Source organism: Camelina sativa, chromosome 10 (assembly GCF_000633955.1).
Source record: "Camelina sativa cultivar DH55 chromosome 10, Cs, whole genome shotgun sequence".
In the NCBI taxonomy this organism is placed as follows: Eukaryota; Viridiplantae; Streptophyta; class Magnoliopsida; order Brassicales; family Brassicaceae; genus Camelina; species Camelina sativa.
This window is the reverse complement of record NC_025694.1, coordinates 457,034-473,115: the sequence shown is the minus strand read 5'-3', so window position 1 is coordinate 473,115 and position 16,082 is coordinate 457,034. Positions and strand designations below refer to the sequence as shown.

Sequence of the window (16,082 nt, the reverse complement as noted above, 5' to 3'; positions counted from 1 at the left end):
AAAAAAAAAAAAAAAAAAAAAAAAAAAAAAAACTTGTTACTCATCACGAGTCACGAGCACGGCTACGACGCGGCTGCACAAGACTTATGACGCGAAGACAGAACTGGTGATTCGACCTATCCCAATAGAGTCCAATCACATCTCCTGCCTGGAGATGTCTATCTTGCATGAGTTGTGCCCAATAGTCTCTGAAGTAGTAATTACCCGGCATATTATCCACACGAAGTTGTGTTAGTCCCATGCGGTAAGTCACATCAGTATCCAAGTCAAGTACTTTTAAACGGACATTCCCGTTCAAAATATCGCTTGCTTTTATAGGCTTGATTGGATCACTTTCCAACTCGGGAAGTATGTAATCTACCATATCTGTCTTCGGTATAAGAAACGGAAATTCAAGGTCGCGTTCTTGAAGAGTCTTCTTTATGGTCCATGGTACATATTGCCTTAAAACTCAGCTCGAGATCGAGATTAGCCATAGTATAAATTTAGAGATTTGGAAGATGAAACACGAAAAAGAAAGTTTGAGGGGTAGAGAGCTAATCACCTTTAACATGTTAATTTTTATAGTTCTCACATAAATAAAACAGAATAACGAAAAAGCTCTATGGTAGTTATTAATACTGCTGCTGGTATTGCTGTTGCTGCTGCTGCTGTTGCTGTTGCCGGGGCGCAACATATATGACGTGAAAAGGAACTGGTGATTCCACTTATCCCAACTGATTCCAATCACATCCCCTATCCTGAGATCTCTATCTCTCTTGAGATCTCCCCACATGTTTCTGAAATAGTAACTACCAGGCATATTTTGCACACGAGTTTGTGTTAGTCGCATGAGGTAACCTACACCAGTATCCACGTCAAGTAATCTCAAAAGAACATGCCCGTCCAAAATATCGCTTGCACTTATAGGATTGACCGAATCAGTTTTCAACTCACTAATTATGTAATCCTCCATATCTCTCTTCGGCAGAAGAAACTGAAAGCCAAGATCGTTTTCTCCAAGAGTCTTCGATATGGTCCATGAGTCAGGTTGGCTTAAAGTCAGCTCGAGATTAGCCATAGTATAGTTTTAGGGGTGTGGAAAAGATGAAAGATTAAAAAGCAAGTTTGAGGGGTAGAGAGCGCTAAGCACCTCTACATGTTTATTTATAGTTATACGTGAACACAATTTTCCTTTTCCATTACTTACAATTCCTCAAAACTATTCCTTTGGTGGAGTTTATATTTTAGTTAGATTTGCATTTCTTGTTTAACCAAAAGTCCAAAACGGCCTTATCAACATTTTTTTTTTGTAAAAGATTACATTTCGATTGAAAATAATAATGTATGATTTACATATTTTTAATTCTAAATATTGTTCTTGATTCGTATTTTTAGTGGTAAATTATGTGACCATTTACATATTTTTAAGTACAATTCTTTTTCTTTTTGATTAACAAGAATAATGTATGATTTACATATTTATCATTCTAAATATTGTTCTTGTTTCATATTTTAAGTATTTACATTTTCATAAAGAACATTTACATTTTACAGGTTTTTTTCTCTTCTCTTCTGGTTCTTTCAGGAAGAGTGATATAATCCTTTCCAAGTTTTACATTTTTCTTCTTTTTTCCATTTTCTTCTTTTTTCCATTTTCATTCTGACAATCGGCTGACGGCCCATGTAATGTAAGCAAAACCCAAATTATATTTTTAAGTTTTTTTATTATTATTATTATTATTTTGTACCCCAAGAGACTGGGACTTGACTCACTTGAGATTTAAACTTGTGCTCAGAGATTTGATTCTTCCAGGATTCAAGTCGCCAGATTGAATTGCAGAGAAATGTGAAGAGAGAAAGACACCATCATGATCCATTGAGCCTCTGTACGTAGCGAGATGTCTTCTCCTCTCTTTGATACATCCCATCATAGCTATACAAGCGGAGGATCTTATCTGATTATCTGATTCAGTTATGATCCTCGCAAGTTCAAATAGTAACGAACTTCATACACGACGACAAGCTCTTAAGATATAGGAGAAAAAGACTGTGATGAAACAAGTTAAAATACTAGGATTGGGAATAGATAATACCAGTAACCTTTAATTGCAGTCAGAAACATTGAGGTTACAGAAACAAACTACTAGTAAACTATCACATTACAGAAACATAAGAGTCTCAACTTGACCAGGGAAGACAGAGACTGCACGACAATACCACCAACCATCAACCTTGTGTGGAACCTCACGGTCTGTGATTCCTTCAATCTCAATTTTTCTGAAGCTATCTTTGTTTGGATCATAGAAGAGAACACGATATGTGGATGCACGCACAAAGAGTGGTGCCAAAATAATCTCACCAGCGTTGGTGGCGCTGAACAGTTGAAGTTCAAAATCTGTTGTCCACCCAAGTAAACTAGGCAAATCAAAAGTCTTGTATGACCATTCCTCATTCACAGCATCTTCTAAAACCCACAAAGCAACCTTACGAACAACCGGATCTTCAAAGAGAAGGACAGCAAGCTTTCCCTCGTAGGATGTTAGCTTTGAAGAAGAAGTAAGAAAGTTACCACCGGCGGTGTTGTCAGGTCCACTGATAAGACGAAACTTTTCAGAGCGAACATCAAAAGTCATGACTGCAGGTTCATTTAGATGAGCGCCAGTAAAAGCTCCAAAAAACAGAACACCATCGATGCTCACATCTCATCACATGTAGGAGAATGGGGAGGAGCGTCCTCAAGCATCCTCCATGATTGCTCACCATATCCGATCGTCAAAACCCCTAGCTCCTCGGCTAAAGCAAGGTTGTTTCCAATCTGAGGTCTTCCCATTGCCACGCACAACACTTTATAACAGCTGTCAACGGGATCAAAGCCTATGTAGTGGTTTAATCTCTTAAACTCTGAGTTGATACTAGGCAAGACAATCGATCTTCTAGTGAAAGGATTGTAGATGACGAGTCCAGAAGCTGGTCCGTAGCAAATCAGACCGTGGACGGAAGGAGAAATGGTGACTCGGGATATAGACTGGTGTGTCATGTTGTAAGTGGCGACTACGGAAGTAGAAGAAGAAGAGGATGAGGATGCTTCATCTTCATCATAATTTATCAGGGGCAGGCGCAGAGAAGACAAAACAATTGTCTCTGCAAATGAAAGTGAAGAGAAGACCTTGCTTGTGTTGTGGTCGAGTAGTCAAAGAAGAGGTTAGATATGCGGCATCCCTGATATGAATGTTTATGTTAAAGGATTGTATTATTATTATTATTGTTGTTGTTGAATGAAATGATACAACTTACATATATATATATATATATATATATATATATAAGCACAAACCATAAAAGACATAATTAAAGAGAATATTATAATTAATGTATATTAGAGTAATCTATGGGATTTGAGAGTAATCATAGATATGATAATACTCTTTCTTTAATACCTGAAACCCTTACTGAGGATTGTAGACCTCCAGAGCTTCGACACGCTGAGGGATCGCAATAAGGTTTTAACTGGAAACCCTTGAGCTGTGGCCATCTGGAGCTCATAAGGAAGCGTATAAGACTTTGCAATGTCATCTCCAACGGCAATCTTCTTAGTCCTACTACGCCTACTTGTTTCTCCAATTTCGATTTCTTGTTGTGGGGATTGGGGAAAAAAATTGCCTAGCACAGCCGAGATTAGGGTTTGGAATTGGATCATCTTCGAGCTGTTTTTGTTCTGGATTCGAAGATGAGGACGATAAACCCAAACACAACTCCAATAAATTCTCCTCTCTGTATCACTCATTGTTCTTTGGATTCAGCAGCTAGCTTAGTAAAAATTCAAGCTTTGCGTAAAACCTAATAAAATCTGAAGAAGGAGAAGAAGATGAAAAGAGTGTTAACACATAGTTGCTATTTTAGTGGTTCACAAAAAAGATTTCCAAAGTTTATGAGAATTGCAGCAGCAGAGCTTCGTTCATCAACAACTGGGAGAAAAAAAAACGAATTGCACAAAATCCAAAACCAAGCTTTCAGAGAAAAAACAAAATGCAACTGGAGCAAATGCAAGTAAGTAAGCACCTGGCTGGCTCTCTGCACAAACAATGGTCAGTAGACTCTTTTGGGTCAAACTCTCCACTTTACATGAAACTGAAAGATAGATGAAAGAAAGATGTCGTCGAGCAGGGCTGGTAGTAGATAAAGACTAGACTACAGATACAGTGTGTAGAGAGACTGACTAGTAGAGAGTGGAGTGTAGAAAGACCGGTTCGGTTTTCTTAATTTGATCAGGTTCATGATTTAGTCTGGTTATTTAACTGGGTTAGTTTTTTAATTAATAAAATGGTTAGACACTTTTCTTCTTCTTCTTTTTCCCTGATTCAATTTTGGATTTCATTCATTGACAGTTGACAATTCTCCCTGATTCAATTCTTACTTAATGATTCGTACCAATGTTTTGGCGTTAACGTGCTCAAATATAATTTGAATAGGATTTAATTTTCACTCTGGTTCTAACTCATTTATGATCCCAAATTTGTTCGTTCCATGTTTATAGATGTTTTTTTTTTTTTGGCAACTCTCGTCCTGTTTTCTATGTTTTGAAAGATTTGTTTGTTTACTTGATTCCATTGATTTCTTATAAGTTGAAATTCTGAGAGGCTCTTTCTTAATTGCATCCTCCACCAAGACGCTGTCGCAAAGCCCATTAGGGCCCATTCATATATTCTAACCAGTATGAGATTTATCAATCCGACTTTAGCTCAGTTGGTAGAGCGGAAGACTGTAGTAGTTGCTGTAATCTTTAGGTCGCTGGTTCGTTTCCGGCAGGTCGGAATTTCTTTACATTTATCATCTATTATATTTTATAGAAGCTGCATGTGGCGGCGATCTATTCGCCACTTTTGCTATGTATTTAATATTTATTACATTTTAGGAAAAGGAATAGAAAAGTTCATACAGAGACCAGAGTTTCCAAGTACATAACTGTGTGTATACATTATTAACTAATTTTTTTTTTCGCGCAAATAAAATTGATTGTAGATGTAAGTTATTTGATAGAGAAAGAAAACAAATAAACACAAAAGTTGTACGAATCCATGAGGTTAGATTTTGTTCAAGAAACTAAGTTTAAAGTAGTAGAGTGCTTTTTCATGTTTGACAATAAATATAAATGACATGGTTTAGATGTCTTCTCTTTTCTCTTTCACAAAAAAAAAAAAAAAAAAAAAANTCTAGGACCAGAGAGGCAAAATGTAAAATTTTAAGTAGAAAAAAAGAACAAAAATAATTTTAACTATACTTTATATTAAACTATTAAAGAATTGGATAGTTACATATGTTATATTGCATTGCATGAGATATAGAAACCAGACTTAAAACATATACAGTATAAGCATACAACGAACTTAGACATCGAAACTCAAATCAAACATTTGAGAGAAAACGAATCTTCCCACTAATAAGTGATCAAAATTTGTTTTTGTTTGTGAATACGGCGGCACTAAATAAGGCAAGTTACGATCAAAATACGAAGACACGTTTCACTTGTGGATGTTATGAATAATTATGCTACACCAATAATGATTCTTCATTTCAACTTTTTAAGAAAAAAGAAGTGAGGCTTTTGTTAAAGTCTATCCAATAATGAAAATTCAAAATTTTTAAATCATCATGAGACCCAGCTCTACTCTATATGCATATGCTTTTGGTTAGAAAGAGACAAGACACTAAAGAAATACAAAGAGTTGTTGACCTACAATCCATTTCTCCATCTCTTAGTGAAGAAGTAATTGAATTTTCAATTTTTTTTTTCTCATTTTCTTTACATGAAACACAATAAAATGTACTTCTCTGAATCAATTTTAATTGAGTAATAATAATACTTCTTGCAAGAAATATAAGTTAACCCATCTAGTCAAAAATTAATATAAGGTAACCAACACATATTACCCCCATAACATAAATATGTATATATACAGTATTATATATTTATATACCCCTACTAAACATAAATTTCTCTTTATAATATTTATATATATATATATATGTATATATATATATATTTCCAAAAATAAAATAAAATTCTATTTCATTATATTTTGTTTCGGTACTGTTGGCATGCTTTATACCGATCATTCAAGTCCTTAAAACTTTTACAATAAAGTTATACAAATCAATAAATATGTGCTACAAATGATTTTCATATATTAATTTATCATACCAAAAAAAAAAAAGGGAGATATGAAATGGAGATGTCAATATCAAGGCAGCTGCTTACCGAGTAAAATAATTACAAGTGGACAAAGTGATGAATATAGTGCGAGGATGCTTTTTTCATCTTCTTTAAAACGTAGATTCTATTATACTACAGCCTTTTACTTGAACTATGATTCTATTATAGACAGCAAACTCTTTGTTCAAAAAAAAAAAAAAAAAAAGACAGCAAACTAATACAGAGAAGATTGTGGTCTTCCAGTAATAAATGAATTTCGTTATTAACATTTTCTTAATCTTCTTCTAGAGTTTTTTCTTAGTGTCCATTTTATCCAATCATGAAGGTTTAAAATTATTTAATTTTCAGTAAGACCACTTATACTAATAAAGCAACTTTAATCATATAACAAATAAAATAAACAGAGTAACAATAATATATTTGATACAAGACAGGGCTCTTTAACTAACAAAATCTTTAGGAGCTGCATACTTTCCATGATCAATAGTATCTTATATCAAATTTGATAGTATGTTTTTCTTATGTTAACATGCGCTACAACTTTTTCGGTTGGTACAATACCACATTTTTTAGTTAAATCAAGTCTCGAGTGTTTTTTTTTCTTACCCCTCGTAATTAACTACCTTATAATATTTTTTCAAATAACATTAGAATATATTATAATTTCTGTTTAAAATACTAAAACTGAAAAAAACATTAAATTTGTAAAAATCTTTATAAAAAAAAATCTTAGTTCTCATCAAATAAATGTTATTAGACTTATTTAGTCATCAATTTAAAGTCAAATTTTTTTACCACGTTTAACATTTGAAGAACGCCAAAACGCGTTACTTTACATGTTTACACATATAATTTACTGTATTTGTTTTGTCTAATTCCATTAGACATTTTTTTTCTGTATTGCTTCAGAAAACGAAAGTAACCATATCAAGCGCACTCAACGACTCAGTTGTATAAATACTTACTTACATCAAAGCTAAATTCTCTCAAGAAACAAAGCAAAAGAGAGAACAAAGGGAAAAACATATTCCCCTCTCTTTAGATTCTCAGTTTCTTTTCATGAATCTAACCCCAATTGGTCTCTTACCCTAATAGAGATCTGAAGAAAGAACAGCTCAAAACCTCTGTTTCTTCTTTCTCTAAGGGTTTTTTCTTCTTATTAGGCTATCACCACGGCAATGGATTCGTTTACTACTCAGAAAACTAAACCAAGAAAGATGAAGAGGCTTGCGAAGAAGTCTCGTGTTCAGATACTCTTTGATCTATTTTTCCGGGCGATGGAGATAATCGTGGTTTTGGTAACAGTAGCTAAGCTCTGTTATGAGCTCGTTATCACGTTTCAGGACTCTGGTGTAGCAGCAGTTATACTCGCAAACCGCAGTCTTGCGTTCGCTGTAGGAAACGCTATAGTCATCGCTCTGATTGCTAAATCCGGTCTTCTCTTGAATCAAGAACTTGATCCCAAGTGCAAAAGAAACGATCTTTACGAGGAGTTTGTTCGGGAGAGCTCAAGGAGAGACGGAGGAATCTCACGAGCAGAGGTCAGAGAAATACAGAGTGAAGCAGAGAACAAGGCTAAACAGAATATCACCGAGAACAAAGTAAAAGAGAACGAAGAGAAACAGAGCAAATCTGAGAAGAAGACGAAACAGATCATCATTTATGAGAAAGGAGTGAAACAGAGCAAACCTGAGAAGTTGACAAAACAGATCATCTCAGTGAACAGAGAGAAACAGAGTGTCGTAGTTGAGCATGAGGACATAACTGTGGAGATGGAGAAACAGAATTTGACTGAGAAGAGACGAAGTCAGAATTACCAACGAAGCCAGTCGGAGAATCTTAAGGGTTTGGAGAAGAGTTCTTGTGGAAAGTTGAAGAGATCGGAGACGGATGTATCTTCTGAAAGATTTGATTCCGATGATGAACTCCGATACAAGATCGAGTCTTTCATTGCAAGGCAGAGAAGGAATCAAAATGATGATTAGGTTTTGTATAATTTAGATTTTAAAATACAAAAAATAAGCAAAAAAAAGAAAAAAAAGAAAAAGAAAAAGACAGTGGTTTATGCAAAATAGCATTCACGTATATATTTAAGTGTTTGTTATGTCATAAATATTTCTTTCGCTTTTTTTTCTCTGTTTTGTTTCTTTGTATAATTTTTGGTAGTTCTGTTATCTTTGTTCTACATATGTTTTTACACCACTTGTGGTGTTGTGATCTTCAAATATTCATTTTGGAAGAATACTTATCCGTTACAATTATTACAACAAATTATTCATTTTGGAAGATATGAAAATGAAAGGATCCATGATGATAAGTTTCTACAAAAACTCCAGAAAATTACTTATTTTCTTCCATATATAGAAGAAAATCTATATAATTTTTAGATTTTTTTTATATAAAAAAATCCATTTATGACACCAATATTTTTTTTTTTGAAATAAATTATTCTAACAAGAAATTAGTTTTACTTACTCAATTTGCATATTAATAAGGCCAGAATTAGAGAGAAATAAGAAAATAATGTTTCCTTAATCATTATTTACAAAATTGGTTTTTCTAATATAAGATGATAGCTAAAATGCTGTTGACAAAAATTGAAAACGCTAACATTTAATAAAAGAATTCAAAGAAAAGGTAAAACCTTGTCAATGCTCTCTCTAGATTTGTTGTCTGAGATTTTTGGCGTTTGTAAATTTGGGAGCCGTTCTCAATTTGGAGTGTGAGAGAGGGAGAGTTATATAGATCTCTCTTCCTTCTTCTGTCCCCTTGGTGTTGTTTTTCTTTTTTTTTTTTTTAATCTACAGGTAAAACAAATATCTTGAAGAATTCAAATCTCTTCTTCTCTCTATCACCTAAACCCTTTGAATCTCTCGCTTATTGAATTGAATCTTTAGGGTCTCATTAGTTTATGTTAATTTTCTCAAACGCTTTAGAGGATTGTTTAATTTCTCGTAATGTTTGGGGATGAATGTAACGTGTTTGGTTTCTTTGGGATTAGTTTTTTTATGTTCAATGATTGATTGTTAGACAAGAAATAAGAACAGAGTTTTTTATTCGTTTGATTTGTGATTCAATAGGAACTTAAATCATGTCGGATACAATGGTTGCTCATGTGGATCGTCATAATAAAATAGGTAAGCTACGATATATTTTAATCCTTTTCTCTATCTGATAATCTAAACATTTTCTGAAAGAGCAAGAATCTTTTGCAGATGTTGAGATCTCAGACGATGACAAGAGATTAACAAAACTTGTCTCCCTCAAGAAGAAAGCAATAAATGCTACGAACAAGTTTAGGCACTCAATGACCAAGAAAGGTCGAAGGCATAGCCGCGTGACGTGTGTCTCAATCGTTGATGAAATCGACACAGAGGAGTTGCAAGCGGTTGATGCTTTCCGTCAAGCTCTTATCTTAGACGAACTACTTCCCTCTAAACACGATGATCATCACATGATGCTTAGGTTAGCCCGTTCCTCTCTCTCTCTCTCTCTCTCTCTCTCTCTCTCTCTCTGGTTTGATTTCTTCTATTCTATTGCTCTAACAAATCGAAATATATATCTCAGGTTCTTGAGGGCAAGAAAGTTTGATATGGAAAAGGCGAAGCAAATGTGGGGTGATATGCTTAACTGGAGGAAAGAATATGGTGCAGACACGATCATGGAGGTGACATTAAAGGCTCTCTCACTTTTCTTTGACTCTCCGTTTTGTCTCTTTATCTCCCTAAAGTTTCTATCTTTCTTGTTCAAGGACTTTGATTTCAAAGAAATAGACGAAGTGGTTCAGTATTACCCACAAGGATATCATGGTGTTGACAAGGAAGGAAGACCTATCTACATAGAGGGGTTAGGCCAAGTCGATGCTACAAAGCTGATGAAAGTGACCACAATCGATAGGTACGTCAAGTACCATGTGAAAGAGTTTGAGAAAACTTTCAACGTTAAATTCCCGGCTTGTTCCATCGCTGCGAAAAGACACATTGATCAGAGCACAACGATCTTGGATGTTCAAGGCGTGGTATGTCATTCATATAGGCAATTTGTACTCATTGTTTCTCTGGTAGGTGGTATCATCTTGGACTAATTGGATCTCTATGTGTTTGAAACTTGCAGGGCCTTAATAACTTCAACAAAGCTGCAAAAGATCTTCTTCAGAGTATTCAGAAAATCGATAACGATAACTACCCTGAGGTTAGGTTCAGTTCTGTTTTTTCTTCTTCCTTGGGTTGATTGATAATGTGGTTTTGACACGGAACCATGATCTCTTTCATTGTAGACGCTGAACCGTATGTTCATCATCAATGCTGGTTATGGGTTTAGATTTGTATGGAGCACAGTGAAATCTTTCCTTGACCCAAAGACTACAGCAAAGATTCACGTAAAGCTTTCCCTTTCTCACTTAAAAAGATCCAAACTTAGTTAGTAAACAAACTACTCTTTTTTTTTTTGTTTATTAATGACAGGTTCTTGGCAACAAATACCAAAGCACACTGCTTGAAATCATTGACGCCAAGTGAGAACTTCATTACTCATTACTCATTGTTAGATGTGTAACTTGAAACTGTTGCTTTATCTTCAAATATGTTGCCCAAAACTCTCTCTCTTCTCATTGTTTGTTTAGTGAACTGCCTGAGTTCTTGGGTGGTAAGTGCACCTGCGCAGATAAAGGCGGATGTATGCGTTCAGACAAAGGTCCATGGAACGACCCTGAGATCTTCAAGGTTGGTTCTCTACCTTATGTAGATCCTTTATTAGAAACAGATCTTCAAGGTTACTTCTGATTCATATGTAAACTATATGTATAAAAAAACAGTTGGTTCAGAACGGTGAAGGTAGATGCCTGCGGTGGAGCTTGTTAGGGATCGAGGAAAAGACAATCTCAGAGTATAAGAACGAAACACAGGTAAGAACCAGCAATAACGATCTTGAATTCTTTTTGATATTTGGTTTGACTTTTTTTTTTGTCCTTCACCATAGCAATAACGATCTTTACTTTTACTAAAAACTAACCCTTTTTGAAATTTAGAAGAAATGTGAACCTTTCGAAGCAGAAGAGACTAACAAGGAATCTGCTGGGGAGAAGGAGAAGAAGTTCATTGATAAGACTGTGGATGCTGCTGATTGGCCTACAAAGCTTCACAAGGCTAACAACAACCTCCCGGTCCCCGAGCCTAAAGGTTAGTATTTCTTGGTAACGGAACCGGGCCTTGTGTATAAGTTTCTTACTCCGTGAAACTCTAAATTCAGATGTGTACTCGGCTGTGGATCCGTTGGAGAGGAAAGGGTACTTATATGGCAGCGTTATGGCATTGCTAATGGGGATAGTGGGCGTGATGAGGCTAACCAAGAACATGCCAAGGAGGCTCACGGAGGCGAATGTGTATAGCCGTGAAGGCGGCTCCGTGTATCAGGACGACGGAGTGACGGTTATGTCGAGGCAGGAGTATATGGCGATGTTGAAGAAGATGACGGATCTCGAGGAGAAATGCAAGTCCATGGAAGCTCAGGCTGCGTTTTCTCTGGAGAGGGATAGGGTTCTAGATGCTTCACTTTGTCGTGTTGACCAGTTCGAGCTTTACTTGTCTGAAACCAAGAAGGTAAAGCTCTCATTCTCTCGCAATAGTCTCTTGCTCTGTTTTCTCTGTTTCTGTGATTGCTCTGTTTTAAAAAAAAAAAATTTAGGCACTGGACGAGACAATGACGAGGCTACATGAGATGTCGGCTTACATCGAGAAGAAAAAGAAGAAGAAGAGGAAGGTTAGAAGAAACACCTATAAAACTGATTCAATGCTTTCATTGCTTGCAGAAATATCTATTGATTTCTATTGTTTTTGCATTTTCAGTTCTTGTTATTCTGAAAGACTCCATCAGAGGGAGTGCCGACAGTAACTTCAGCCTTGAGCCTCTAGCTTTCCATTCACTGTCATCCTTTTAAATAAGGATACAGGAGAAAATATAAAGACGAAGTCTTGTTCTGTTTGTATTTAAGGACTCTCTATTTCTCCTCTTTCTTTTTGTATAATTTGGTTTGTTAATATATAAACCTTAAAAGACCCATTCGTCATCATCATCATCATAGAAGAGAAAGAACTAATTAGCTTTTAACATAAAATGAGATGAGAGTTGTTCTGTTTCATTGGGTTTTACTTGCTCCTCTTCTTAATAAGTAGAGAAACCTAAGAAGGGAGAGAGAGAGAGAATGCAGAGATGCTTCTTCTTCCTTCTTCTAGAAACAGAACATTTGCTTCCTCTTCTTCTTCTTCTGGAAACAAAAACAATTTTGACCGGTCATATAATAACTGAATTTGAACAAAACAATTTTGGATTTTGGGCGTTAAAGGGTTAAAAGAAAAACATACCTGGTGCTGAGCAATCTCTTGACGGTCAATATAAGCGAGTAATTCTTCTTGTCTCATCAGAGCTTCATAAAGAGCCTGCTCCAAATAAGAAACGGAGTTTAGAGAGCATGAAATGTCTCAGTTCTAATTTTGGTGGGGTTTTAGTACCATAGTATTCAGTTACCTTCTTAGTAGCTATGAGTTCGGCTTCAAGGGCGTCTACACGGCAAACAGCTGCGTTAAGCAGTTCCTCTTTCTCACAAGGCATCTCAGATGGCTTTGACTGGAGCGCTCCAACTTTCTCTTCAAGTTCAGTTAACTTCTTCAGCACTGAATTGAGGAGATCAGCTTCCTCTGTGGCAGCGTTTCCTTCAATTTGCGATGCGCTTGTTGGCGGTGGAAGCTGCTTGGTCATAACACGGTATGATATTGAGCGGAAGAATGTGAGAATCGCCATCACAAAAGCCATGAAAATAACTAGACCACGAGCACCGAAGCTTTCATAATCCTTTGGGACATTTGGAGGCATACGAGCTCCTGCGGAAAGAGATAAGAGACCAAAGTTCAAATCTTTTTTTCTTCCAGTGTCAAAAGAGAAACTTTCTTCACTTGAGCATAAAAAGGTTACCTTTTGACGGAACTCTGTTGGTGGCGGCGGGTTTAACCTTCCAGGTGGCGTCAACAGCTTTGTCAACCATTGGAACATACTCATCATAACCTGCAAAACTACCGGCAAAACTCGTTTCACCAGAACCTACTTTTGCCTGCAAAACAATCACGAGGACTATTCAGAACCATTGATCAAGTAATCTTAAAAAAAAAAACAAGACAGAGAAAGTGAATTTATATATTATACCTCTTCACGAACAGGGTTCAAGCGGAGATGGGAATAACTCTTTACTGCTTTTGGGGATACAACGATATCTTCAGCATCAGAACCTGATTCTGCAGTTGATGTGTCACTTCCTTTTATCCATGGATAAGACGGCTTTGCATAAGCAATGACTTTCCCCTCGCTGTTTAGAACTTTCACCACCTGCTTCGCACGGTGAGCTCCCCCATGAAGTACCATCTGCAATAACAGTAATCCATTTGTTTCAATTTCTGAAATCATATAAACAGATAATATGAAAGTTTGGGTGTGTAAAGAGAAACGAAAGATTACTTACTTTCACAATCTCCGGATTTTTCCAAGGCCCTTTATCGGAAAGCATACAACCTCCCTGATCCGCGCAAGTACAAGCACCTCCCAAGAAGTCAGGCAACTCGCTGAAACAAATGAAAGATACATCACTGATGTAAGCAAAACACAGAAGAATCAAGTAACTCAAGAAGGCAAAAAGAATTAGGAGTTCAGGCTACGTACCTAGACTCGATAACCTCGAGCAATTTACTCTGATACTTGTATCCAAGTACCTACATTACATGATGAAACAGTCCATAACGAATTCCAAGAGCAGTTTAATGAAGGCAGTTATACCAAAAACATAAAAATGTATAAAACATACATGAATCTTAGAAGTTGTTTTGGGGTCTAGAAAGCTCTTCACAGTGCTCCAAAGCAGACGGAACCCGGGCCCTGCATTGATGATAAACATCTGGTGGAGGGTCTCAGGATAATTGTTTCCATCAATATTCTGCAAGCGTGTAATAAGCTCACGAGCAGACTTAGTGAAGTTCTTCAATCCCACTCCTTGAACGTCCAAAATAGTAGTGCTTGAATCAATATACTTTTTAGCAGCAATAGTGCAGCGGGAAACTTGATCATAAAACTCCTCTCGAATTCCTTAACATGATATCTTATATATCGATCAAGCGTAGTAACTTGCATCAGCTTGTTAGGATCAACTTTCCCAAGCCTCTCGATATACACAGGCCTGCCTTCTTTATCTACACTGTGATAACCGTGCGGGTAATATTTAAGAACATCATCAATCTCTTCAAACTGAAAATCCTGAATAATAGTGTCGGTACCAAAGTCTTTCCTCCACTGGATCATATCAGACCACATGTGCTTTGCTTTCTCAATGTCGAATTTTCTAGCTTTCAAGAACCTCAACATCATGTGATAGTCATCGTGTTTATGGGGAAGCAACTCGTCCATGACCAAAGCTTGTCTAAACTCATCAACCGCCTGAAGCTCCTCTACATCGCGAACATCCTCGATGGAGACAGAACTGACTCGAACATCGCTTTTTCTTCTCTTCTTCTTGAGAGAATGCTTGAACTTGGTGGATGCATTGATTGCTTTCTTTTTCAAAGAGCCGATTCTTGTTTTCCTCTCATCTTCTGAGTTCTCAAAATCAGACTTTCTTTCCTTTTTTTCATCACTGCTCATAATTCCCTCAAAACCTGTGAAAAAAAAAAACCTCTTTACCAATCCAAAAACTTTCAAGAAAAACAACAAACAGCTGAAACTAGTATGACCTAACTTGTTAAAAGTGAGGCTTGTTGTAAAATAGTAGAACCCTAAGAACCCACTAGGAAAAAAACGAAATTGCAGAGAGTTTCGCTTCTCATTACTCGAATAAAACTTAAAAAACAAATCTTCCTTCTCTATGATGGCCTTTATGCTTTTAGTGTGAAACCCTCGAAAACTCAACCGCAGCAGCAAAAAAAAAAAATCGCATTGAAAGAAATAAGATGGATCCAAAGAGAAGAAAGCAGATCTGATATACTTACATGGCCTTGCGAATCGATCGACCGGACCTGACATCTTAAGATTGAGAATGAAGCAAAAACAACTATCGCTCAAATCAAATATAATAATCTTCCAAACCAAATCAATCCAACGACACACGAAGCGCTCACTTTTTTTTTTTTGGTTTCTTGCGAATCTAACTTTCTCAAATTAACTAGAAACACTCCTAAAATTTCGCAAAAAAAAAAAATTAACGATAAAAGGAACAAAATTTCAGAGAAGTAAAAGGTGGAGTAGAATTCGGAGCTAACTATGGAACTTGTATATTTTATTTCACTATCAATATGTTTATCTAATTTTGTTGGTCAAAAATTAAAAATATCTAAATATTTTATTTAATGACGCTCTTCACCCCTATTATTTACACTCTTTTCATATTCTGAACCCCACTCTATTTTTCCTTCACATTCTCATACCACCACATATATTAATTTTTTCCTGATTTTAGTTTTGGTCTTATTTGACTGGTCGTTAAGATTACAAAATTGATTGTTTGTTGTTATTTCCTTTACCAAGCAAATAAAAAATTAATGACAAAGTATAACCAAGCAATGAGAACCACCGCTAACAACAAGTCAACAAAAATTAAAAAAAAGGAGAATCGTGGTTGTGCATTAAATGTAAAAAATCGAGGTTTACTTCTGTAAAAAATCTATAATAAATGGCCTGAAAATAATAAATACGCATAAGATTTGGACGTTTCTATCAATTAATAAAAGTTATATAAGTGAAAAAAAAAAAAAGTAGTAGTAGTACAAGAGATTCGCTTTTTGTCATCAGCCGACGAAGATCTAACGGTCGTTAATGATCGTAGCTGAAACATATTAACGGATCTACGATCACCATAGGT

The 16,082-nt window shown here is 35.9% G+C and overlaps 2 protein-coding genes, 1 long non-coding RNA gene and 1 pseudogene across 5 annotated transcripts; 2 read left to right on the top strand and 2 right to left on the bottom strand.

The window, feature by feature from the left end:
• Positions 2,066 to 4,177, bottom strand: LOC104716198. The gene is made up of 3 exons (XR_755959.2): positions 4,042 to 4,177; positions 3,420 to 3,829; positions 2,066 to 3,201 (listed from the first exon to the last, which is right to left on the bottom strand). It is a non-coding gene; the product is annotated as an uncharacterized LOC104716198 (long non-coding RNA).
• LOC104716197 lies at positions 7,122 to 8,454 on the top strand. Its single transcript, XM_010433582.2, has one exon. It carries the CDS (start codon positions 7,372 to 7,374, stop codon positions 8,176 to 8,178), a length of 807 nt encoding a protein of 268 aa, XP_010431884.1. The 5' UTR covers positions 7,122 to 7,371; the 3' UTR covers positions 8,179 to 8,454.
• Positions 8,697 to 12,250, top strand: LOC104716195 (phosphatidylinositol/phosphatidylcholine transfer protein SFH2-like). 3 transcript variants are annotated; one of them, XM_010433581.1, is made up of 14 exons: positions 8,697 to 8,830; positions 9,274 to 9,330; positions 9,409 to 9,658; positions 9,761 to 9,860; positions 9,945 to 10,211; positions 10,307 to 10,384; positions 10,470 to 10,571; positions 10,657 to 10,706; positions 10,815 to 10,914; positions 11,007 to 11,096; positions 11,223 to 11,370; positions 11,441 to 11,790; positions 11,876 to 11,950; positions 12,037 to 12,250. In XM_010433581.1, the coding sequence occupies exons 2-14, from the start codon at positions 9,285 to 9,287 to the stop codon at positions 12,049 to 12,051; spliced, it is 1,671 nt and encodes a 556-aa protein (XP_010431883.1). In that variant the 5' UTR covers positions 8,697 to 8,830; positions 9,274 to 9,284; the 3' UTR covers positions 12,052 to 12,250. The 3 variants fall into 3 exon arrangements, with proteins under 3 accessions (XP_010431883.1, XP_010431881.1, XP_010431882.1); XM_010433579.1 differs by having other exon boundaries at positions 11,220 to 11,370; XM_010433580.1 differs by having other exon boundaries at positions 8,697 to 9,000; positions 11,220 to 11,370.
• LOC104716196 lies at positions 12,270 to 15,247 on the bottom strand (annotated as a pseudogene).

Excerpts from the sequence above, each read along its gene's own strand:
- LOC104716195 (XM_010433579.1), top strand. The coding sequence starts at position 9,285 with ATGTCGGATACAATGGTTGCTCATGTGGATCGTCATAATAAAATAG. Across the intron at positions 10,385-10,469 it reads ATAACGATAACTACCCTGAG|ACGCTGAACCGTATGTTCAT; the intron begins GTTAGGTTCAGT and ends CTTTCATTGTAG. Across the intron at positions 10,572-10,656 it reads AGACTACAGCAAAGATTCAC|GTTCTTGGCAACAAATACCA; the intron begins GTAAAGCTTTCC and ends TATTAATGACAG.
- LOC104716197 (XM_010433582.2), top strand. The coding sequence starts at position 7,372 with ATGGATTCGTTTACTACTCAGAAAACTAAACCAAGAAAGATGAAGAGG.